At 46.3% G+C, this 25,138-nt stretch overlaps 1 protein-coding gene across 1 annotated transcript; it reads right to left on the minus strand.

The window, feature by feature from the left end:
• Window positions 1-1,061: 1,061 nt before the first annotated feature.
• Window positions 1,062-24,773, minus strand: LOC132593193 (dynein axonemal assembly factor 8-like). The gene is made up of 11 exons (XM_060282779.1): window positions 24,456-24,773; window positions 20,688-20,838; window positions 19,354-19,485; window positions 18,214-18,411; window positions 16,965-17,297; window positions 16,380-16,442; window positions 16,005-16,190; window positions 12,660-12,832; window positions 6,707-6,902; window positions 3,736-3,830; window positions 1,062-1,217 (listed from the first exon to the last, which is right to left on the minus strand). Exons 1-11 carry the CDS (start codon window positions 24,477-24,479, stop codon window positions 1,062-1,064), a joined length of 1,707 nt encoding a protein of 568 aa, XP_060138762.1. The 5' UTR covers window positions 24,480-24,773.
• Between the last annotated feature and the right edge of the window lie 365 nt (window positions 24,774-25,138).

The following is a 25,138-nucleotide window of genomic DNA, read 5'->3' on the forward strand; positions in this document are numbered from 1 at the left end:
CAACTCTGTTCTGGAAAGGATCTGCTACACCGCTGCCATCCCATTTATCGTGCATTCTCAAAAGCCGGAAAAGAGGCAGTACTGGGGCAAAGTAGGGATCTTTTATGTGAGGCCCTCAAATGGGAGAGCAAAGATTTCCTTACATGTTCAGCAGAACTAAATGAGGCGGGTGATGGGGGACATCCATTTCCCATGGATAAGCATTCAGGTGTGCAGCCCCCTCTGCCTGCTGCCCAATGTGAATTCAGGAACAGTTCTGCCACTCGCTTCTGTTACATCAGGGGTTCTCAAAGTAGCACCCATGGGCGCCATGGTGCCATTGAGGTCTTCCCTGCCATGCACTCCGCACACCCACTCCCTGCCACCTTGATCATGAGGTAGTGAGGGTGGTTATTAACTTCCTCCCCTCAAAAAAGTACATAAAGGCGAAGGAGGAAGTTGGAAGAGTGAACCTCTCTCCAACTTCCTCACTATAGCTCTATGTGCTTTTTAAGGTTCATGTTTATTCTGCTGGGTATGACTTTTACACCAAGTGGTGTGCATTCTCTCTGTCTCTGTATGTCTGTCTCTTCACTTCAGACTCTCTGTGGGGGCTCATGGGGGGTGAGGACTCACTCAGATCCATGGACTTTAAAAAGTGGGTGACCTCCATACTACATTTCTGAACTGGAAATAATTGGTAGGGCGGGTGGGCAGAGTGAGATAGACAGATCTAACCTGTGAGCTACAAAACACAGAGTTGGGGGAAATGGGTCCATAGCAAGATCACCCAAAAGTGACCAATTGTAAGGCCAAAATGCAAGGAGCTGCTTTGGGGAGTTTAGACATTTTTTTAACAATCTGTATTTTTGAGTAAAGAGGGGTGGGGGACCCCACATTTTTTAATGGACTCCCAACTCCTGGTACTTGATGGGCTCAGCATTCAATGAGTTAAAGGCCTAAACTACACCCCACCCCCCATTCTAAGCAGCAATTCTCATTCTCTAGATGTCAATACCAACTCTAGGCTGCCTCTGGTTTTTTTTGTCTTGCTATTCAATTAATCAATAGCCATTTTAGGCTCATATAATGAGGAGGGAATTGTACATTTCCTTACCTAGAGTCTGTGGCTGTGCAGGGCCCCGTAAATTGAGCTGCCTTCTCGCTTCCCTTTTCACAAGCCTGTGTTGTTTGTCTATCTCAAGGCAGGCTGTGGGGTCAGATGCAACAGTGCAAATCTGCAGGGGAGATGGGGGAGAGAGATAGCAACACACATCACATGAGCCACCATTGCCGGGAGACAGATAAACCCGGGTAGGAGTCAAAAGGGCTTGCCCACAACTCTGCTAGAAATTCATGCATCATCTGCCCGCCTGCAAAAGCCACAGGAGTGATGAGAGGGTTCTTTGTCCCCGATTTCCTCGGGGTTTGATCCTGCACTGCCTGGCAAAGCACCTGCCCAGCTCACTCCATAACGTTTGCCTGTCAATATATATTGGGATCCCATATTCTTTGTTACTGCAGTACATAATAAAAAGTTGATTTCGCTCTTAATGCCAACCTTGCACTGTTTGCCTTTTTAAGGCTTCACAAGCACACATTGAATAACATGCATCTGTTTTTCACATTTTAAAGAGACAACGGGGGGGGGGGGGTTGGGGGACAGCAAAACCAACCCAGGCATTGAAAGGAAGAACTATGTGACCCAATACAAACGCGGGATAATAGGCACTCATGACAGTCAACCCAAAAGGCACCCGACATCAACCCTGGCCAATAGCCATGCTTCTGGGACTTTGTGTTTTTTCCCCCAAGTAAAGATACAGATCAAAGCACTAGAGAAGCCTGAAAAACTGTTTGATCAGGGACTGTGGAGGGAGAGAATAATGAATGTGTAAACCACGGGCAATGATAATTTTACACCATACCTCCTGGTGCCTGAGCAGTTGTCTTGGTAAAGGTAAAGGGTAAAGGGACCCCTGACCACTAGGTCCAGTTGTGACTGACTCTGGGGTTGCGGCGCTCATCTCGCATTATTGGCCGAAGGAGCTTCCAGGTCACGTGGCCAGCATGACAAAGCTGCTTCTGGAGAACCAGAGCAGTGCACGGAAACGCCGTTTACCTTCCCGCTGTAGCGGTACCTATTTATCTACTTGCACTTTGACGTGCTTTCAAACTGCTAGGTTGGCAGGACCAAGCAATGGGAGCTCACTCCGTTGCAGGGATTCGAACCGCCGACCTTCTGATTGGCAAGCCCTAGGCTCTGTGGTTTAACCCACAGTGCCACCCGCGTTGTCTTGGTACACAACCTAAATTTCATACTCCATTATCTGTGCGTGCGCATGCTATGAAATCTGTTGGCTTTCAACAAAGAACCTAAGAATCTACACGGCACAAACTTGGCCGGTGAATTTCATTAACAGTGTAGGTTCCTGGGTCTTTGGCACATTGCTGAAAGCCTCTAAGGGAGGTTCACACAAACACCCTCTTGTGTTGAAAGTTGTGGAGCAGACACAAGTGGATTGTGGGTTCGCGCTGCCTGGCCATGCCCTCACTATGCCTGCATTACTGGGTATTTTGGCTGCCATGTGTCTAGAGCTGTAAACACATAAGAGCTTCTCCACATCCTGGGGAATCCTGGGCCAGTCAGGGTCCTGCCATCACGACTAGAAGGGTACAGAGCTGCCTCATGCTAAGGAAGACCACTGGTCCAGTGTCATCTGCACTGAATGGCAGTGGGTCTCCAGGATTCCAGACGGGATTCATTCCCACCCCTACCTAGAGATACCAGAGATTGAACCTGGGATCAATCCCAAACCTGCATGAAATGCAGACACTCTGCCACTGAGCTATGGCCCTCACTTTTGTGTGCACATCTATAAACACAGAGGGTCACTTCACGCGGTTGCTGCAATGCCACCCAGAATGCACCTCAACGTCGGGGGCAGAGCAGGTTGGCACGGCCCTACAACACAAACATCCACACACTTTCAGTGCCCGAGAGGGTTTGTCTGAAAACTCCCTGCCTGCAGAATCCGTGGGAATAACTCAGGCTCTGCCAACCTAGTGCAATCCAGATGTTGTGGACCATAAGTCTGTGCGACTTGGGACACTCGTACCTACGGGACCACCTCTCCTGGTATGCCCCGCGGAGGACCTTAAGGTCCACAAACAACAATATTCTGGAGATCCCGAGCCATAGATTGGCCTCTACTAGGGCCAGGGCCTTTTCAGTATTGGCCCCAACTTGGTGGAACGCTCTTTCACAGGAGACCAGGGCCCTGTGGGATTTGTCATCTTTCCGCAGGGCCTGCAAGACAGCTGTTCCGCCTGGCCTTTGGGTTGGACTTAGTCTGACCCCTGTGTTTTCCTCCCTCATGGCTTGGATTTATGGACTACTTAAAATCAGGCTGCATTTTAATTTTTAATACTGTATTTTAATCTGTATTTTAATCAATTGCTTTTTATGTTTTATTGTAATTTTATTGGTGGGAGCTGCCCTGAGACCGGTTTTGACTGGGGAGGGCAGGGTATAAATAAAAAATTATTATTATTATTATAACATCTGGAGAGCACCAGGTTGGCAAAGGTTGGAGTGGATGCTAACCTTTGGGTAGCTGTGTTTGGAAGGCGTGTTTGCATGAGGCCGTGGGAATGGAAAAGATAACAGATGCAAAAAGGAGGCAAAAGAGAGAAATCAGATAGGCGAGAGCTCCAGCTATGAAGGACGAACATCAGGAACGAGGAGGGTCCTACCTCCTTTCCCTCCAGAGACGGGTGCCCAGCCCCACACAGCCCTTCTGGAAAGAACAGCTCCACATCCCGCACAGCAGCCCAATACGATGTGGAGCCTAAGAGAGATAAATACAAAGAGATGGTTCTATCAGCCCATGAATTAAACATCGTCTCTGTTCCTGCTCCTCTCTCGGGATGATTGATGGCACACAGATTCCTGGAGAAATTGCTTTAAAGGGCAGCTGTTATACACTGTAACAGCAAACATTTAAACCTATTACGCCGAGAACAGTTTCATTGTCTCCTTGCTATTTTGACTTCACTCTATTGTGACTCGGCTTGTTCTCCACACCAACACAATGTCACCATTTTCTTCCTCTTTGCAGCCAAGAAATAAAGTGTTGGGAAAATCAGACTCAGAGCAGGACATCGAGTGAAGCTGCTGCAGATACCTGGCTGGGGGGGTGTGGCGGTGGGGGGTGCCTGCTGAATGCGGCGGAGTTATCAGGAAATGAAATCATTTTGGCGCCTCGGTCCAACATAATAACACTATCTTTAGTTCTTTTCTCCATGTGTAAATAGGAAGGCCTGGATATATATTTTTTCCATGCCAGTAACAGTGGAATGAAACTCAGTAGGGATAAGGCAAACAACAGCCCTTTTGTATGTCCCCAGGGTCTGAAGGCTTCCCTACACATTCAGGGAAAGTATATGTGGTAGTAGACACCTGCTGGCACAACAGCACTTTGAAATGCAGGTGGGAAGGTGGCTTACTTGAGGACTGTTCCACATGGGAATTCCCCTACCTGCAGAAAGCTAGCATGCCAGGGAGAAAGTAGCCTAATTTTCTCCCTGAGGTACTAGCTTTCCATGTGCAGGGATAGTATAATCACCATCATCATCATCATCATCATGGGAAAGGGCCATGGCTTACAGGGAGAGCATTTCCTCTGCATGCAAAAGGTCCCTGGTCCAATCCCTGGTATCTCTAGGTAGGGCCAGGAGTGCCTCTCATCTGAAAGCCTAGAAAGTTGCTGCCAGCCAGTGTAGTCAGTGTTAAGCTAGATGGACCAATGGTCTGACTTGGTGTGTTTCCTTTGTTCCTATCGTCATCATAAACATGCTATTCCCACAGCCTAACCTACCTCACAGGGTTGTTCCAGGGGCAGACCTTGGCAATAGGGCCAGGGCCTTTTCAGTATTGGCCCCAACTTGGTGGAACGCTCTTTCACAGGAGACCAGGGCCCTGTGGGATTTGTCATCTTCCCGCAGGGCCTGCAAGATAGAGCTGTTCCGCCTGGCCTTTGGGTTGGATTCAGTCTGACCCCTGTGTTTTCCTCCCTCATGGTTTGGATTTATGGACTACTTTAAATGAGGCTGCATTTTAAATTTTAATATTGTATTTTAATTTATTGTCTTCTTTTCATTTATGTCTTATTGTAATTTTATTGGTGTTAGCTGCCCTGAGCCTGGTTTTGACTGGGGAGGGCGGGGTATAAATAAAAATTTATTATTATTATTATTTATTATTAATATGGTGCCATGTACAAGGCCAAAATTTTATGTCCTCCCCACCCAAAGCTGCCTTCCCAAAGCTGGCTAAGCGAGATGCTGGGTTTTGGGGAGGAGGCCCCAGGTTCTGGCATGGGCCGAGAGCCCTCCCACCTCCTTCCCAAAGCTGGGCAAGCACTAACTAGGGCTTTGGGAAGGAGAAAGGTGGACTCTAGCACCCTGTCAAAGACATCACACTTCCTTCCCAAAGCCCAGCACTTACTAGGATTTGGGAAGCAGGCAGGAAGACGCCCCCTTGGACCCTGTGCCTTCTGGTTTTTGTGAGGATAAGATGGGAAGAACCATAGAGGCCATCTTCAGCTCCTTGGAGGTAAGGTGAGCTATAAATATAACAACTAACTACAGCAACACTCTTTGCTTCCTCCAATTTATCTACCGAAACAACCCTGTGAGGCTAGTTAGGTCGAGAGACAGTGACTGACTCGAGGTCAACCCGTGTGCTCCGTGGCTAGAGAGGAATTTGAACCCTGGTCCCCAAGGTCCTTACCGGGCACCCTCACTACTATACCACACTGCCTCTCTCCAACTTCTTCTCTGTGAACATGGAGACTGAGCAGGAAAAGCCACCCTTTAATCTGACCCACTTCCACGGCTGACAATGCACAAGCTTCTGTCTCCGTAGAGCACAGCTCTAGGCAGAAATGGTGTGCCTGAATGAAAGCTCTGTGGAGCTGAAAATGGGAGCTGTCACCCTTAGTAGCAGGACTCCGCAGAGGCCGTGTGTCCCTTAGCAACAGATCTGGGTGAGGAGGAGCCTTGCCATCTCTGCCCGGAGAACTGTTCCACGGAAATAGGCTTCCACTTTACTTTTTGGGAGGTGGGGATGCTGTTTACCAAAGGGAGACGATTCTAAGCTGTTCCTGTAATATGAGACCACGTCACTCTGACACCCACAATGTCAAGGAGCCATTTTGGACAGCACTTGCTTCCAAACCCTATTCATACTTACTCTGGAATAAGCCCCAATGAATTCAATGAGACTTACTTCGGAGTAGGGATGTCAGAGAATTCCCACCAAAATGGGAGCAGAAATTGCCAAAGTTTGTTTAAGTATCCCACATCTGGAGCAGAAATGAATCCAGCAAATACGATGGGTATTTGCTGTTTGTTTTAGTCCACAAATGGGGCACAGTTGATTACTTGTTCCCATTTCCTTTGCACTTAAAATATAAGTGTGTGAAATAACATAATGATAACACAATTAATTGTATAAAATTCTGCATAGCAGACAGTGAGACAAATTATGTGGTTTTTGTCAGAAGCTGAACTGCAGCAGAAGGGAAACAGCGCTGCATGTGATAAACACAGGTCGGAACAGAAACCAATTCCTTCTTACATCTAAATATCTAGAATCTTTCCATCAAAAACTACTTTTTTTCAAGTGGGAACCTTCTGAGCGATCCTAAACAGATAGGCTCACCATAAAACCCATTATGGATTAAGCTGTGGCCATACTGAGCTCTCCAAAAGAACGGATTAGTTGCTTGAGCCTCCTTGGGGTCTTCAGGGCCTAGCAAGTCCAGGAGCTTCTTCACTGCATTTTCTCGCTGAAGGCAGAGGACCAAGGAGGAACCTGAAGTTAGGTAGCTGGAGTGAGCCTCCAAGGCAGCAGGGTCCTGGGCAGAAAAGAAAAGAGAGGCTTATACGGTAGAAGCTTTGCATCCTGGACAGAAATAGAGACCACTAAGCTAAGCAAATGTGCAATAGCTATGGTAGCTAAAGCCTAGCACACAATTCCATGGCAGCAAGTGACAGGAAAGAAAGGAGGTTTAGAAAAAGGAGAATATTTTATACCCAGTTAGACATAAGGAGGGGGGCTGTTGAGTCAATCAAGTCATGGGATAGGAAAATCTGTCAATTTCAGTTTCTCTCACGTCTTCCTTTTTCCAATCTCCGCTTCGGTTCTCTGCAATTTCCACATCTGTTTGCATTTATTTATTTGAAAAAACAAGGCTACTCATGTGCAAATTTCTCGTAATACCTGATAATAGCAGGATGCAAACTCTGTTTCCATACTGGCACGTTCTCCTCAGCTTGCATTGTCTCAGGGCTGCTGCCCCACATAGCAGCCTGGCCATAACATGCAAAGCAGGCAGATTTAATAAGGTGTGCCCTTTCTTTCTGGTGCCACATCTTCCATGCGCAGCCAGCCAATGGCACGTCCCACAAGCCAGTGACATACTCTGCCTGCCAAGAAGCTTGAACCAATGTGCTTTGGCAATTTCCTGCTTTGTCAAGAGCTAACAAGGGAGCTGCCTCTACATCCTAGAGTCAGTTCCCACCTGGTCAGTCTACCTGTTCAGCTGCAATGAGCACAGGGCAGAGTTGTCCTTCGCACGGTGCATAGTTAGATGATGGAATTCACTTCCGCAAAAGGCAGTGACGGCTACAGGCTCTTATGTTCTCATGTTGCCCTCTGCACTGCCAATTCTTGTAACAAAGAAGGCTGGGGCTCCAGAACAAGGGGCTGCCAGGGCTAGGATCAGGATGTGAAGGCCCAGCTCTCTGCCTGTTCCTGCATAATGTGTGGCTTGTTGTGTTTAAGGGTGCTCCTTACCACTTGGGTCTAGCAGCCTGGGAGATGTTTCATGGGAAGGACCATAGCTCAATGGAAGAGCACATGCATTGCATGAAGAAGGTCCCAGGTTCTGTCTCTGGCACCTTCAGTGGGAAAAGGCCCAGGTAGCAGGTGAATCTGTAATGAACCATCAGGGATGCAGGGGAGAGCTGTGAAGGTAAAGGAGGGGGGATTCTGGCCACATCCCCTCTTATACCACTTAAACAGTCATGGCTTCCCGCCAAAGAACCCTGGGAACTGTAGTTAAGGGTGCTGAGACTTGTTAGGAGACACCTCGCAGAGTTACAGTTCCCAACACACTTAGCCAACTATTTATTTGGGGTAAGCTGTGACTGTTGAAGTGGTGTAAGAGTACTTTAAATGTACAGTGGTGCCTCAACTTATGAATTTAATCCATTCCGAAGGCACCTTTGTAGGTCAAAAAATTCGTAAGTCGAAAAACGCCATTGGAAACACGATTTCCCATAGGAATGCATTGGAAACAGAAAAATTCGTAAGTCGAAGCAACCCTATCTAAAAATTCGTAAGTCGAAAAATCCCTATCTAAAACTGCCACGGTTTTCTTTCGGATGTCGAGTCATTCGTAAGTCGAGGTACCACTGTATGGTATAACCTCTGGTTAGGCAACAATAAGCCTTCCACAACTCTGGCTTGTTCTGACTCTTGGCTTGACCAGGATTTGAACAGTGCTATCATGTCAATAAAAGTTGATGTCCCTAAATTCTGAGATCTAAACAAACCACACACCCTGGCTCTGCTCACCTTTCTCTGTTCCTTGACTCTACATAGCTGTCCACTTTCGGATTTGAAAATAACGGATCACCAGCCTCACCTGTCCCGGGGACAGTCTATGGTATTTCTAACAATCCAGGATAGCAGTGGGAAAAGGCGCTGGAATAAGGGAGTTTCCCGCAAAAAAGGGAGGGTTGACAGCTATGTGACTCTATCCCTTGACTCTGCCCATAGGCATTTTCCCCCCTGTGATGAAAGCAATGCTCAACTCTCATTTCTGACCCACTGGTGCCCCTAAATCTTAGCAAGTCATCCCCACTGGCAACTGGTGCTTTTCCTCTATAGAATATGAATCTTAAGATTTCAATCGGTTTGCAAAACTCAAATGCTTCGTAAATGATTCATCATCAGCACCAAACATTCTTGTAATACTAGATCTCTAATTTAGTGATTTGGGACTTACAGAGAGTCGTACATAAAGATTAAAGATACATACAGATTAAAGACTCCCTAAGAAGATGCAAGAGCCTTCCTTGGCTTGAGTGGGGAGATACTCCAATGTGAACAATGTCATGAAGGCTTTACATACATAAATGTTTTAGGTGGTGTGACAGTATTGAAAAAGAAACTGAGGAAGAGATGCTGCAATTCTTGGGAGCCTGAACTAATTTGAGGGCCACAGCTTGTTACATTTCATTTCATTTCATTTCATTTCATTTCATTTCATTTCATTACATTATATTAAAATGTGTATACCCCAACCTTCTCTCATAGCCTGGGAACATACAAAGGTGCCTTATATTGAGTCAGATGCTCTACTGCTGAGCCGTGGCCCTTTCCCCAAAACATAGGAACCTGCCTTCTATCGAATCAGACTATTGACACACCTAGCTCAGTACTGTCTGCACTGACTGGCAGTGGCTCTCCAGGATTTCAGAAAGGGGACGATCTAAGCCCTACCTTGAGATGGGAGGGATTGAACCTGGGACCTTCTGAATAATCTACAACCACAGCCTTTCCCCACTGGAAAGTTTTGTTCTCAACCTAGCTAAGGAACCTATGAAGCTGCCTTATACTGAATCAGGCTGTTGGTCTCTCTAGCTCAACAGGGTCTACAATGCCTAGCAGACTCTCCCAGTTCTACCTGAAGAGACTTGGTGATCCAGCCTGGGTTTTTCGGCTTGCAAGGCAGGTGCTTTACCACTGGGATACAGCCCTTCACTGTACTGAGTCAGACCATTGACCCGTTTGGATCATTATTGTTTGCACTGATGGGCAATAGGTCTCTAGGGTTTCAGGCAGGGGACATTCCCAGCCCTAGCTGGAGATGCTAGGGATCGAAGCAGATACTCTACCACTGAGCTATGTGAAGAATATAAAAGATCTCTGTCGGATGACTGTGATAACCTGCTTCCTCATGATTCATAGCTGATTGCTGATGATAAAGAAAACTGAACCATTAAAAAAAATTCTACTTAGTGATAGCTTGCATGAGTCACTTTTTCACCATATAAGTACTCAAAGTGGCCTAACAGCAAACCTGAAAATAATCTTTGTATTAGGACATGAGGTCTCCAACCAGTTGTCTGTGGGAAGCCCAAAAGCAGGACCTAGCTGCAGCAGCTCTCTACTGGGGCATGCTGCCTTCAAGAGTGGAGGTAGCACATTTAGCCATAGTGGCTGGTGGTCATTGGTTAGATTTATCCTCCTTGAATTTGTTAAATATCCTCTTTTAAAGCCATCAAGTTGATGTCCTCCACTGCCTCTTGTGGGAGAAAGTTCCATAGTTTAAATATGCATTATGTGAAGAAGTACGTACTTTTGTCTCTCCGAAATCTTCCAACATTCAGTTTCCTTGGATGTCCCTGAATTCTAGCATTAAGAGAGGAGAAAAGCTTTTCTCTTCCCATTTTCTCCATGCCTTGCATAATTAATACACCTCTATTATGTTCCCTCTTACTCACCTTATGGTATAATTTTAAAATTACATTTAAGAATCCTAGGCACCAGTATCATCATATATATTTTTAGCATCCAGTTCTATCATAAACTTTTTAAAAAGTTACTAGATATCAGCAATGGCTAGTATCGCAAGCTATTCTTACTCAGAGTAGACCCATTGAAGTTAAGGGACTTTGTCCATTAATTTCAGTGGATCTGCTCTGAGTAGGATTTAGTTGGAGATAACCTGTTGTATTTTTGGAGTAAGGTGCCTCACTGATATTTTATCCATGTTATTTCTTTCCCAGAGTTAATTCAGGAAATCACAACATATTAAGTGGCAGAAGGGAAAAAGAGCTGCTATGTATGAAGAAATAAAATAGGATCTGAAGCATAGCTGCCAAGTTTTCCCTTTTCTCACGAGGAAGCCTATTCAGCATAAGGGAATTTCCCTTAAAAAAAGGGATAACTTGGCAGCTATGATCTGAAGCAGGGTAAGGCAGCTCCATACACTTATGATGTAGGCCTTTGCAAAGCAAATCTACATTTTATAAAGCTGTGACTCAGATTTATAAGAGCTTTAGGGTGACTTTTCAAAATTAAGCATTGCTATTGATCTGCAAGGAGAAGTATTTCAATGGTTAATATGATTAGAAAGCCACAGCAATGCATTAGATTATGCACCGGGTGTCCAAAGGCCAGGAGGAGTGACTCAGAATGTCTATATTGATGATGAAGATAGAAAAAGAATAATGATCGGCTCAGATTGCTGCAGATCACAAGACACATGACTGCAAATGAAACTCAGCATCAGTGTGTGGTGTTGACTGGGCTCCTTCTGAGGCCCATGGGCTGGTGTGTGTGTGTGTGTGTGTGTGTGTGTGTGTGTGTGTGTGTGTGTGTGCCCTAACATGAGGTACCAGAGAGATCCTGTTTCTTCTCCGCACAAACATCTAAGCATTCCCTTGGATCATGAAAATCTCAGGCAAGTGCAGCTGCGGTAGGACAGCTGGCTGCCCCTCCTACTGGGAACTGGGAGATTTTGTCACCCCACTGGGATCATTCTTCAAGATCTCAGTGGGAGTGCTATCCAGTGGCTATTAGAAAAAAAAACAGTTTAAAGGAGATGGTTCACCGTTTAAAGGGGGTCAACGGATAACATCTTGCTTGAAAGACCCCAAGAACCTCGGGCCAACTCTGGGAACTCTGGCAATCTTAGTGCAGTCATACTCTCAGGAAGAAAAGCCGTGTTTCTTTCAAGGGGAGAGCAAGTGAGCAGAACACACTGATGACCTGTTAACCGAGTCATCATCCCAATTTGCATGCATAGAAGGCCGTAGGAAATCAGCTGTTTGCTGAGTGTTCGTTCTTATTTACTTGTATGGAGGTTACATAGCACCACATCAAATAATTGTCATTCCTCAGTTTCCATACATTTCCTCCTCACTTTTCTTACTGCAAAAAGTCCGGACTTTTTGGGAAACGAATTTGTTCCTCGAGGACACTGAGCTCGCTTTAATTGCACGACCTGAATTCGCTGCCTTTGAGCTCAAAACGCATCCCCAAAACAGCAGCGGTCTGGAAGCGCCCAAAAGAAAATTGGAAGAAGAAGGAAGCAGAAAATCAAACACAAAAGGAAGGTGGGGGGAAAGGGAGAGAGAGAGAAGGGAAAATGCAATAATAGGGAAATGAAAATGAAAAGTAGGTTCCATGCTGTAGGTTGATATTAAAAGCTAGGTCTGAGACCTTGAAAAGACTAGCATTGTAAATGACATAAAGAACTCTCAATTATGCCCAGTTCATCCACCTCTTGTGTTCTGTAGTCTCTCTACTCTTGACAAGTTCATGGAGGAGGAGGCTAGCCATGGCTACTAACCTGATGGTTGATGCCTCTGAATGCCAGTTGCTAGAAACTGCAGGAGGGGAGAACATTATTGCAGTCAGGTCCTGCTTATAGTTTCCCATAGGCACCTGGTTGGACTAGACGGGCCACTGGCCTGACCCACCAGGCTCTTCTTTTGTTATGCCAATGGCTCATCTAGCCCAGCACCCTTTTCTCACAGCGCCCAGCCAGGTGTATTGCTCTTTTGTTGACGCCCTTTGGTCTTTTATTCCAACCAACCTGCTTAGCTTCCCCACTTGAGAGGAGTGCCTTGACATCTTTTGGGGTGAGGTCTATGTGTTTCATTCCAACCAGGCTGAATTTCTCCAGATCCAGTTTCCGGAGGATTCTTGCCAGGTTATGGGTCCATGCGCCTGGTTTGAGCAGCAGCACAGTGCAGAGGATTTGGGCTCCTGTACAAAAGATCAACAAAAGGAGGATGTAAAGGTATTGGCACTATGGAGCATTGTACCAGCAGAAACAATGGCCTAGCTCTCCCAGGGGTGGAGGGCGGGGAGAGGCAGTAAACCAGTGTGTTGATTCTGACAAGTTGTGTGCGTACTACGGGTAGAGGCAGGTCACAAAATGGAAAATCCCACCATAGAAAACTTTATACCCCCCACCACCACACCATGTGCCTCTCCAAAGATTACCCCTAGGGAATGCAGCCTCCAACAGCCATGGGGGGGTGGGGTGGGGTGGGGTGGGGTCCTAGTCCCTGGTTTAGTTCTTTCCAAATCTGGCTCTTCACACTGATTCACAACCTTGATTTTTTTTAAAAAATAAAACCTGCTATGTTTTGGGGGGAAGCCTTTACAGTCTTTCTAGCAAATGTGAGTCATATGCCTCGATAGATGTGGAATTTAATATTTCACGATTCCCTTCAAAAACTTATATATTTTTTTAGATTTCTTGTAGGCAGCATATGATCTAGTCATAACATTCATTCAGACTAGTGAGAATACTCCATGCTGGAAAATGATGTCATTTGTCAGTGTCTCTTCTAAACTTGCTCCTCGAGGTTTGTAACTTCCTTCCCTTGAGTGTCTTGGATTGCTTTTAGCAATCTTCCCAATTCTTTACAAGATTTATTTAGAGCTAAAGTAGCAGTTTGCCAGCACACTTTGCCAGCTCACAAGGGGGCTTTTCCGAAGGAGTTTTCACAAAAACTCCCATCCTCATTTTCATCACGTTTTGTCACCTGTCCCTAGTTTGGCAAGAGAGATCATGAAGAAGAAAAAGAAGAAGAAGGGGGGGGGAGAGGAGTTTGGATTTGATATCCCGCTTTATCACTCCCCGAAGGAGTCTCAAAGCAGCTAACATTCTCCTTTCCCTTCCTCCCCCACAACAAACACTCTGTGAGGTGGGTGGGGCTGAGAGACTTCAAAGAAGTGTGACTAGCCCAAGGTCACCCAGCAGCTGCATGTGGGGGAGCGGAGATGCGAACCCAGATTATGAGTCTACCGCTCTTAACCACTACACCACGCTGGTTCTCACCAAGCTGTGCATGGCTTCTGATCAATGCAGAGTGAGGAAAGCATGACCCCACTCTGCATTGGCTTCATGATTACTCAACACAGCCAGTGTGATGAGGATGTCAAAAGTAAATTCACAAAGAGGGCAATGCTTTTTCCTCTCACTGTGGCATCTCATGGGTAAAAAACTCAGGTTTTTAAAAAGGCAACAGCAGAAGTGTGATCACTGCTACGGTTAAGTGGTCAAACACTTTGCTCTTGTTTACAATTCTCCAGCAAATCACCGATATGGGGTTCCTGTTCACAGCTTGCAAAAAGGACAGTGATTTATTTATTTATTACAGGGCTGAGGGATTGCTCATTCCTAGTAGACTATTTTTAAAAGCTTCTCTCTAAGTTTCTTTGCTCAATGTTATGCTATATTATTCTATAGGAACTGAAACTCTGCTCCCTAATACGAATGCATGAAAGCAGATGGGCATTTGCAAAAGAAATGGGAGTATAACTGCCCCCCCCCCCGCCAGCCATTTCTTTCCTGCAACCCCTTACCCAGACTGTTTTTCCTTCAGCCAGGCTTCCTACCAGTCCCAGAGCCCAGCTGGAGGAAACTGGGCAGGGAGCAGCCTCCTGCTGCTTCTCCTCTGAAAATCACCCCTGGTCAGTATCTGCATTGTATTTGAAACTGTTTTTATAGATGTAATTGTTTTAACTCTTCTCCTAGATGCAATTGTTTTAAATCACGTTTTAATGATACTGTGAAATTGCTTCCAGCTGCTTTGCAGGAATAGAGTCATAAATGAAACAATATAACATAGCATAATATACTAATCTTAGGTTGCAAACTCAGGGTTGGAAATCCTGAATTTGCTGCATCGTGACTACGGTAATTCTGACTGGAGACAAATCTCGAGTTCTGTCTTTTTCTCCATTATTATATTGACTAGCATTTTAGGGCTTAAAAACAAAACAAAACCTCACAATGATCAACACTTTATCTTTATTGATCAATAGGCTGTTTGTAGCTGTTCCATATAAGAAACCCATTTTTAATTCTGAGACATGCAGTGGTGGCTGGTGCCCGTTTGGGCTGGTGGGACAGTAGGCCAGGAGCACAACCATGAGGGGAGCCAGAGTCAATGACAGGCAGAATCCATCCCCTCCAACATTTATCCAATGAAAATAGGGGCGTCCCATTCCATAATGTTAATCTTACTATTTATACCCCACACATCTTACTCTGGGCAGCTTCCAACATATATAAAAACCAGGGCCGTCTCAAGCGTGTCGGGCACCCTGGCGCCGTGGTGCGGAGATCGCTCCGGCGCCCCCACTCCGCCCCGTTTCTTGGCACGGCTAGTGGGCGGGCTCAGGGTGCCGCACGGCACCCCCCTGCCGGGCCGGCGCCCTGGAGCCCCACGCCACCCAGCCTACACCTAGAGCCAACCCTGATAAAAACATTATAAAACATTAAACATTACTAAAACTTCCCTATACAGGATTGCTTCAGACAGCTTGGGAGTCAAATAATTCCATAGACTCCAACATTTCTCCAATGAAAATAGGGACATCCAAAGGAAAAGCGGTACATTCTGGGAGCAAATCAGTAACCAGGACAGCTTCTCTAAATCAGGGACGTCCCTGGAAAATAGGGACACTTGGAGGGTCTGAGAATCAACTCCTCCTCCTCCGCTGAGTTTTATGACAACTGAGGAGGGCATTAATGCCAGGGCCAGGCCCTGGGCTGGTTGCAAGCAAGAAGACAGGCAGGTGGTGGCTGGCTCAGGGCAGACTGAGGTTGGTGAGAAAGTGCCCTGTTTACCCCAATGGACCAGCCTCCACTGGAGACATGTGCTTGGCTAAAAATAAGCAGAGCAGCCAAAGAAGTAAATTCCAGGATGGCAAGCGTGGTGTATTTTCTCTTCTCCAAGGAAGTAAATTCAGGCAAAGGAAGAAATTCCAAGACAGCAAGCATGGTGCCTCTCCTCTGGCCTTATTTAAGTCCACTTAGGTTCAGGGTTTTTTTAATGATGAAGCCCTCTTTGTGCAGAATATGACAGATCCACCTTTCCCAAAGAAAGCAGCAGGGCCTGCTTAGCCTTGGCATCCTTACCAACTTCCATGGAGTGGAAGAGCAATTCTGCATGGCTTGCGTGAGTCTCTCCTGCTGCATAAGAAAAGTGAAAGGACTTTAGTGCACAAGAGCAACAACAGGAAGGGTTCTCGTCATGGCGTTGTACAGTGGCAGACATTGCTGACAGAGCTGAGGCGAATCTCTGTTCAGAACTTTTTTTTTTTGCTTGAAAGTGGGGATTCGAGGGATGAGCAAAGGGTTTCATAAAACTGCCTCCTGCCTGACCACCTTGTTTCCAGGTGGGGGCAAGGGGGGTGCAGGGAGGTCAGCGATCCTGGAACTCATGGCTTCCTGGTAGCTACTTCCCAAAATTAATTTATGTGATGTGTTGAAGAAGTGGTGGCAAGGTCTTACCTTCAGACTGGGGGTGCTGTGGAGGAGGTGGCAAGTACTTCAGGGCAGGTCGACGTTTGGGATCTGGAAAAGGATGGAGATGGGCATTTTGTGAGGAAGAAGAAAAAGACAAAACATTCACAGTGACTTTTTGGCAAAGAGAACAGTAGCCAAAGGCCTATCCAAACAACAAATGCAAAGAGCTCTGAGAGATGCCTGTTCTTCTAAAGAAAGGCCTCCTGCAGGACGACAAAAAAGAATTTGGTACAGTGGTAACAAGTGCCAATTGGAACAAGGAGGACGTAAAGCAGGAGGCCACCAACAGGTGGAGCCAACTCATTTTACTTTTGCCCCTATCCTTCTCCCTGCCATAAAGCCTGTGGGAAAGGACTCTTGGTTTATCAAATGCTTAGAAAAATTTAGGCAATGCAAGGTCGCCATCTCAAATGGCAGGTTAAAAACGGAGCGATGTAAGAGCAGAGTGTCTTGCATTAATTAGCAGAAAGGGTACCATTGGGTTCTCTGACACCAAAAGAAGCTTCAGCCAAGCCATGGTCCAGATCAGCGTCCATTGGTGAAAGGAAAGAATGGAAATACTCTACCCACCGCCTACAAAATCCTTCTCGGTGAAGAAGAGCGCTGCCTGCCTGAAGGCTGTCTCTGGGGTTGATGACATCACTGTTGGAAGAGAGCCGGAGCCAGAGCTCACTTTGCTGTTGTGTGGAGTTAGTGTTTTCAGGATTTCGGCAAGGGCCACAAAGGCACCAATCCTTCGCAGCACACAGACGAGGGCAGGGCTGCTCATAAGCGCATCAATACTTGTTTGCCAGCGTTTGTCTCCCACTTCGAAGGGTGTGGTTTCCTTAGCCTGTATCCGAGTGAGGCAGGGCAACCACTTAAGAGTGAGAAGCTCAAATGGCAGGTCCAAGCCTTCCAACACTGCCGAGAGAGACATGGCCAGCATGAATTACTGTTTCCCCCCCTTGCGGAATAGTCCCTCCCCTGGTATCCAATCACAGTATGACTTTCCAATCTTAACTTCAGTTCTCAACCTTTGCACATCAGTTTGCATTTTTTTTAAAAAAAAAATGTGTTCGTGAAACTTCATCAGGATTTCTGTGTAAAATTCGCATGTGTTTTGCCAAATATACATATTTTTGCAAAGCAATTTCCCTAAATAGAATGCATTTTAATGTCACTTTCACCAACTTTTATGCATAATATATACAGTATCTGCAATCTGAGTTTGAGTCCTTCATCCAATGAGAGCCAAGCCAACTGGAGAACAGTAAAGGAGGGCTATTGTGCTCATGCCCTGTATTTGTATAGACACCTGGCTTGCCATTGGCTGAAACAGGATGCTGTGCTAGAAAGGTCTTTGGTTTGGTCCAGCAGGGCTATTTTGATGTTTACCCTAATTATGTGCATATCACAATGCATACATCAATATTAGGGTAGGGAAATATATCAATTTCAGTGACTCCACATTGCTGATTATTATTTAATTCCTCATGAAAATTCACCAGCACTGTGTTGTGAATTTCTCCTAATGCACACCTTTTCCCCATGCAATTTGGCCAAACATACACCTTTGAAAAGCAATTTCCCCTGAATACAGTGCATTTTTGTGCACATTACTTGGCTGGAGAACAACATTGCAAAATAAAAGGAAGTGTGACTTCTAAAGGAGGGCTGCATTTTGGTTCATGTCTTGTTTTTGGAAAGCGCAAATTAGACAGGTTCACCTTTAAAATGAACTGAATTGAATTTCTGCCCTGTTCCTAATCACAGTGCATATAGGGTTTCTGCATCAAGGCTATGTTCTCTATCACACAGGCTCTAAGCTGGGAATGACCTGGAGTCTGGGCATGCTGCTTCCTGTAGCCTAGTGCAAGGATTTGGTGAAGGATGCTGCCTGCACTCTTCATGGCTTCCTTTCCAGTGAAGGTCAACAGGACCACTTGTTCCATTTCAGGCTCAGAGGCATACATCCGACTGTGCAAAACCTCCAGGGTAATGTTCGAGGGATCTGGCACAACACTAAAATTGCCACCTGCAAAAGAAAAGTGGGGGGAGGAGGAAACTTTTTTTTTACTGCAGAGGAAACCTACAGATCCATTGCTGCAGGGCAGGTGTGGGGGAACCTTTGGCCCTCCAGATGTTGCTGCACTACAACTCCCATCATCCCGGCCATGCTTTCTACACCTGCTGTAGAAAGAAGTCGCTGTAGAAATATGCTTCAGTTTCCATCTGGGAGTCTGCTCCAGGCGCTCCCATCTTTGAAGGTTAGGCTATCCCAGCCAGGGGCGATCCACGCATGGGGACGCCACGGTGAGCTGCCCATAGAGTCCGCCTGGCAGACGCAAGCCCCATGCTGTCGTCCCCATGGAGAGACGTGTGGCTCGGGCACACTGCAGGCCAGGCCTCGCAGTAAGTGCCGCCCACCACAGTGTGCCATTTTGTCACCCCCTCAGGGATGACACCTGGGGCAGACCGCACCCCCCGCACCCTCCTTCCTATGCCCCTGATCCCAACTATGGAATACCCTTCCTTATATATACTGAACATCTACTCTAAATTATTTTAGGGGGCAGAGGAAACCCACTTCTATTTACTAAAGCCTTGTTGGGTTTTCATCATGGCTAACAGTAGTGCTAGCTTTTATTACAATGCAATTTCTCTTGACATTCATAGCCTGAAAGGAAACAGAGATTATAAGTGAATGTGCACACAGCCTTCTTTCTTTTTGTGATCAGGTGGACTAACCACTAAGGAAACCACTTAGTGTTATGTCTAAAGCTTGGAGTGAGGCTTATTTTGCCCAAACCACCTAAGATGGCTAAACCAACAACAAAACCTGGTTTATGGCTGGCTGTTATGTGTGAACATGGTCTTTGGTTGGGTTCAAACATAATGTGAAGCCATGGATTCTTCCCCACTAGCTCCATCTTCAGATTCCTAATACTTAACAGATTATGTATGTGCTGGGACGCACCCAGTTCCTGCAGCAAACTGTCGGTATAAGGAACCGCATGAAAACACAGACTGGGTTCTGGTTCAGCATGGGAGTGCAAACTGCTTTGAATGTCCTCCAAGAAACCTTTCTCTGCCAGTGCACTCATAAGCCCTAGGTTAAAAAAAAATGAAACAGAAACAAATTATAAAAAAAGAGATGGTTGAGTCTGCTTATGGTACAATCTAATAGCAATGTCATTATGTCATATTCCTGGCTCATATTTCCAATTGCCCATTCCAGAAACCTAGTAGTACAGTAGGTGAGTGGTATCTGCAGTCGATGTTGTATTAACTGTGCCATACAAACATTTGGAAGCCACAGCAATATTCTGCTGGTGGCACAACACAGAGGCTGATGGAAAAGATGGCTTGGCCATTGCTTTTATGAGGCAGGGTTTCAGCAACCTGCCAATCAGAGTGCTGGTTTGAATTTGATGTCTTTTTTGGCCAAGGATGAGCCCTATGAGTTACTACTGAGTTTGTATACATGATTCTTTAAAAAATGAAATTATACATATGTGTGCATACATACACTAATGGATAAATACTGCTTTCTGCAAGGCAAAGAAGAAACCTGCTGGATCAGATCTAATCTAGGTCTCATCTACACTGTGCATTTAAAGCAGTATCATACCACTTTAAAGAGTCATTGCTTCACCCAAGTATCTAGGAATTGTAGTTTGTAAAGGGTCCCAACAAGGAGACAACAAGGAGACACCCCTTGCCCAGAGTTCCCTATGAAGAAGGAGTGACTGTTAACCCACTTGTCACTACAGTCGTACCCTGGAAGTCAAATGGAATCCGTTCCAGAAGCCCGTTCAGCTTCCAAAATGTTTGGAAACCAAAGCACAGCTTCTGACTGGCTGCAGGGAGCTCCTGCAGCCGATTGGAAGCCCCGTCGGACGTTCGGCTTCCAAAAATAGTTCGCAAACTGGAACAGTCACTTCCAGGTTTGTGGCGTTCAGAAACCAAAACGTTTGAGAACTAAACTGTTCGAAAACCAAGGTACGACTGCATGTTACTCCACCCCATTCATTTCAATCCAAAGGAAAGGCAACACAAACTGAGTGTGCGCGTGGTGTAATCAATTATGTATCATTTGTGGACTGAAAGCAACAACAGCAGCAGATACTGATCGTATTAACTGGATTGATTTCCATTCTGGACATGGGACGAATAAGCGAGCATTGGCAATTTCCACTCCTGTCTCTGTTTTCCTTGCAATTATCAGGCATCCCTAGTGTGTGCACTAAGCCTGCAGGACAACTGGAGGGGCCACACTTTCCCACCCCTCGCGCTCATGCCTTTCTTTACCTTTGAGCAACGCAGGGACATGATGGCTGGCATTCTCCTTTCTCAACAACAAAGCCAGGCAGTGCAGACGTGTTTGGCTGGGGAGTTTATCCTCCAAGAAACAACTCCTCTCTGGTATATATGAAGCCTCACTAGGACAAAATACAGTTACCTGAAATGACACAAGCCAGCAATTTTTGGTCTAATTGGCAAGGCAACCAATTTATGAAAAAGTGCTGATTGTCAGAATGTTCCACTGGGCACTTGCCATCTGAGCAAAATCCTCCCACACACAAAAATTTCAGCAGATCTGCAGCCTCCTGGAAATGGACTCAAAATGTATAATCTTCGGAAGACTTAAATTGAAGACTGATCATTAATGGGCTAATTTTAGGGCTTGCTACATGAGTCAATCATGGCAGAGGTTGAGGTGACTCTGCCATTGTGATACCACAATATGCTCATGACTCTGTGCTGGTTTCACAACTATATTAGGTCTAGTCTGCAAAAACGGGTAAAAGCTGTTCTTGGGTTGTACCACTTCAGGCTGCAAGCAGATGACTGCATGGCTGGTTTTCCACAACCCACCCCACATTCCCTCAAGATCTCCTCACATAGAAAAAAGAGGGGGCCCCCTTGCACACCAGAACTAGAAACTTTCCCCCGATACGTTAAGTTTTCTGTGTGCAGATGCTCTATCACTGAGCTATTGCACTTCGCCAGAAGATGTATTTCTTTCTATATATGATCATATATACTCTTCTAGTTCTTACACATCACTCAGAACAGCTAACAAGATTTGAAATCCATTATAAAATACAGTAATGTTCTAAAAATAACATTATAAAAAAAAACCCGAGCCTCTACAGTGTAATAAAAACAGAGATGGGCACAGGAGGTTTTAAAAAAAGCATTAGATAATTAAAGGTAAAGGGACCCCTGACCATTAGGTCCAGTCGTGACCAACACCGAGGTTGCGGCGCTCATCTCGCGTTATTGACCGAGGGAGCCGGCGTACAGCTACATGGGTCATGTAGCCAGCATGACAAAGCTGCTTCTGGCAAACCAGAGCAGCACACGGAAACGCCATTTACCTTCCCGCTATAGTGGTACTTATTTATTTACTTGCACTTTGACGTGCTTTTGAACTGCTAGGTTGGCAGGAGCAGGGACTGAGCACCCCATCGCGGGGATTCGAACCGCCAACCTTCTAATCAGCAAGCCCTAGGCTCTGTGGTTTAACCCACAGCGCCACCAAAAGCCTGCCTCAACACCCACAAGCATCTGGTTGGCCATTGTGAGAACAGGATGCTGGACTAGATGGAACATTGGCTGGATCTAGCAGGGATCTTCTCATGCCCTTATAAACCCTGCCCTTTTCCCCAAATAGGAAATCCATGAAATCACTGGGTCCCTGACAACCAAGTTCCCCACCGCCGCCACCACCTATGGCTTTTCAATACTTGCAGGATGCTCCGCCGTTGGCCTGTGTCTCCCAGGCCGATGGGCTTGAGGACATTTATTAGCCTTGAATTTTCATCCAGACAGCTCCTCAAACATTTCTTGTGGTTCAGGCAGTGATTCAGCGCAATGATTCATCGTCGCATTTACGTCGGTGTGTCAGGAAGCTGCCGCTTGATGATGCAAGGTTGTATTATGTGCCCAAGTGTTCGTCTTGTTGCCTTTTCATCCCACGGGAAACTTTAAATGTCTGCAAGCTTGTCATCAACAATATGGGATCTCCTTGGAAAAGCAACATCCTTTTTGTGCCAATTGCAGGGGCCGATTTCAGTTTGAGAAGACGTCTTGCTATCCCCAAGCAGAGTCTCCAGCCCTGCAGCTGTTGGAACTAGAATTCCCATCATACTTGACTGCAGCGCATGCTCGGTGGTGCTGATGGGAGCTGAAGTTTGGCAATGGCAGGAGAGCCACAAGTCCCCCAACTCTGCCTTAAAAGTTGTGGCCCTATGATCCTGTATCCATTGAGGGTTGGAATCTAGTAGAAGAGGCTGCAGAACCTTCCAAACCAGTTCCTTAGTTAAGACAATGGTTTTAGCTGGTTTCAGCTTTGATCCCCAGCATCTCCTGGTAGGGCTGAGAGAGAGATCCTGGCCTGAAACCCTGGAAAGCTGCTACCAGTTAATGTAGACAGTACTGGGCAAAATGGGCTTTGTATGAGGCAGCATGTTCCTATCTTTTCAGTCATCAATGCATGAAGCGCATGTGTGCTACAAGGCCAGTGTTTCCACACCCTGCAGGACAGAATAAAGAACTGGAAGAAAACTATTTCCCATGCCTTAAAAGGCAGGGATGGGGAACCCGTAGCCCTCTGGATGTTGTTGGGACTCCAGTTCCCATAATCCCTGACCACTGACCATGCTGACTGGGGCTGATGGGATTTGGAGTCCCCAAGAGCTGGGCTGCCACAGGTTCCCCATTCTTGCCTTAGATGGAATAACCCACTTTTTGCAACTACGTTAGGAAAGTGGAAATTGGATGTACACACGCAGATGCTCAATACACAGGGTCCCGCTATCGCTACATGAATGGCTGATTCAGATGTGTAAGCAGCTACTTCCTTGCTTGTTTGTGCTCTGCTGGTAGCAGCAGCCATTTTCAGGCAGAAACCATGGAAGGAGGGAAGGTGAGAGATCAGACAAATCATTCCCCCCCCTTTCTCTCTCTCTTGGTGCTTGGCTGCAGCTATTTCAGGAAGATACCATGGAGGGAGGTGGGAGATTGAACAAATCACGGATTAGAAATGTTCCCATAGGAAATAATGGAAATCGTCTGCTCATTATGCAAATGTTTGACTATGGAACAATTTCCTGGGAACGTATTGTAATTGGAAAGCGGGAACCTGTGTGCTATTACCACAGGAAAAAAAGATGCATGGAGGAGGAGCATGGTAGAATGGCTGAATTATCATCATATTCTTTATATTTCACCTTTCTTCCAAGGAGTTCAAGATGACGTACATGATTCCTTCCCACCCCACCTTTCTTCCCACAATAATCCTGTGAGGTTGGTGAGGCTGAGAGACAGACACCAGTCCAAGGGGAGCTTCATGGCTGAAGTGAGGATTTGAACCAGGTCTCCCAGGTATTAACCAACACTCTAACCACTACACCACACTACACTGGCTCTTACGCCATACTGGCTCTTACACCATACTGACCACAGCTGTCAGCGTCATTTATTTTGAAAGGCAGTAGAACTCTTGCCATTGCCCATAAGAACATAAGGAGAGCCTGCTGGATCTGGCCAATGGCCCATTTAGTCGAGCATCCTGTTCTCGCAGTGGACAACTGACGCCCCAGTGGGAAAACTGCAAGTGGGACCCAAGCACAATAACACTCTCACCCACCACGCAATTGATTTCCATTACTGCCTCTAACCATGGAGGAGGAACAAAGCCATTGTGGATCGCAGCCCTTGATAGCCTTTGTCCAATCCTCTTTCAAAGCTATCCAAGTTAGTGGCCATCACTACGACTTCCTGTGAGAGTAAGTTCCACAGTTCAAATATGTCTTGCCTTTCCCTCTGGTCCCAACTGGCATTGTCCCACCAGAACGAAGCCAAGAAGAGGGTGGGTAGTGGAACTCCTCCTCCTCCTCCTCCTCCTCCTTGTTCTTCTCAATCTTCAGTCACTTGGAGAGGGCAGGAGAATAGGCTGCAGCATCGGGCAGGGCGAGAAGACCCCAGGTATTGAGAGCTCTCCCCGCCCCCTCGCACAGGGGTGCAGGCCTCAGTCAGGCTCAAGGATACGAGCCCCACAATCAGTCTTACCTGGCTCGCTGGCACACCAAGCATGTGAGCTTGCTTGGGCGACAGCTGCAGCTGTTTGGTCCCCTGGAGTGCAAATCCTCTCTGGGTGCAGGTTGAAATCACAAGGCCGTAGATGTGAGGAGGCACAGCAGGAGATGCCACCAAAATAATGTCTCCTGGGAAATGCAATGTGGGGCGGGGAAGCAGAAGGAGGTGATCAGGCTGGCTCGGAGGGGCTCTTTGTACCACTGCAGGGACCTTTTTACAAGTGACTAATCCCAAGAAGAAGGCTGGTGCTAGAATATCATCCTCGTCCTTTGTTCTGATCACTGTTGCCTAATTATGGAATCAGAGACAAATTGGAAGCAAAGGAGGAGGCATGAGGGCCAAGTAGCTTCTCTGCAGGCAACATCAGTTAGGGAGGCCAGAGAGGAGTTGTTGTTGTTGTTGTTGTTCCACTTATTAAATATTATACCACCCTTCACCTGAAGATCTCAGGGCAGTTCACAGCATACAAATACAACATAAAAACACAAAATACATAATAAAAACAAGAACGAAACAAACCAATTACCCACCCCCAAAAACCCACATTTAAAAGGACATAGAATGATAATTAGCCAAAGACCTGGTTGAAGAGCAACGTTTTTGCCTGGCAACTAAACATGAATAATGAAGGCACCGGGCGAGCCTCCCTAGGGAGA

Source organism: Zootoca vivipara, chromosome 14 (assembly GCF_963506605.1).
Source record: "Zootoca vivipara chromosome 14, rZooViv1.1, whole genome shotgun sequence".
NCBI lineage: Eukaryota > Metazoa > Chordata > Lepidosauria > Squamata > Lacertidae > Zootoca > Zootoca vivipara.

Bases quoted from the DNA above. Each gene is read 5' to 3' on its own strand.
- LOC132593193 (XM_060282779.1), bottom strand. From the start codon at position 24,479: ATGCTTGGTGTGCCAGCGAGCCAG. The intron at 19,486-20,687 runs GTAAAGAAAGGC...TTTTTAACCTAG, and splicing joins TGTCCCTGCGTTGCTCAAAG to GGCTTATGAGTGCACTGGCA. The intron at 6,903-12,659 runs GTTGGTTGGAAT...TTTTCTGCCCAG, and splicing joins CAAGTGGGGAAGCTAAGCAG to GACCCTGCTGCCTTGGAGGC.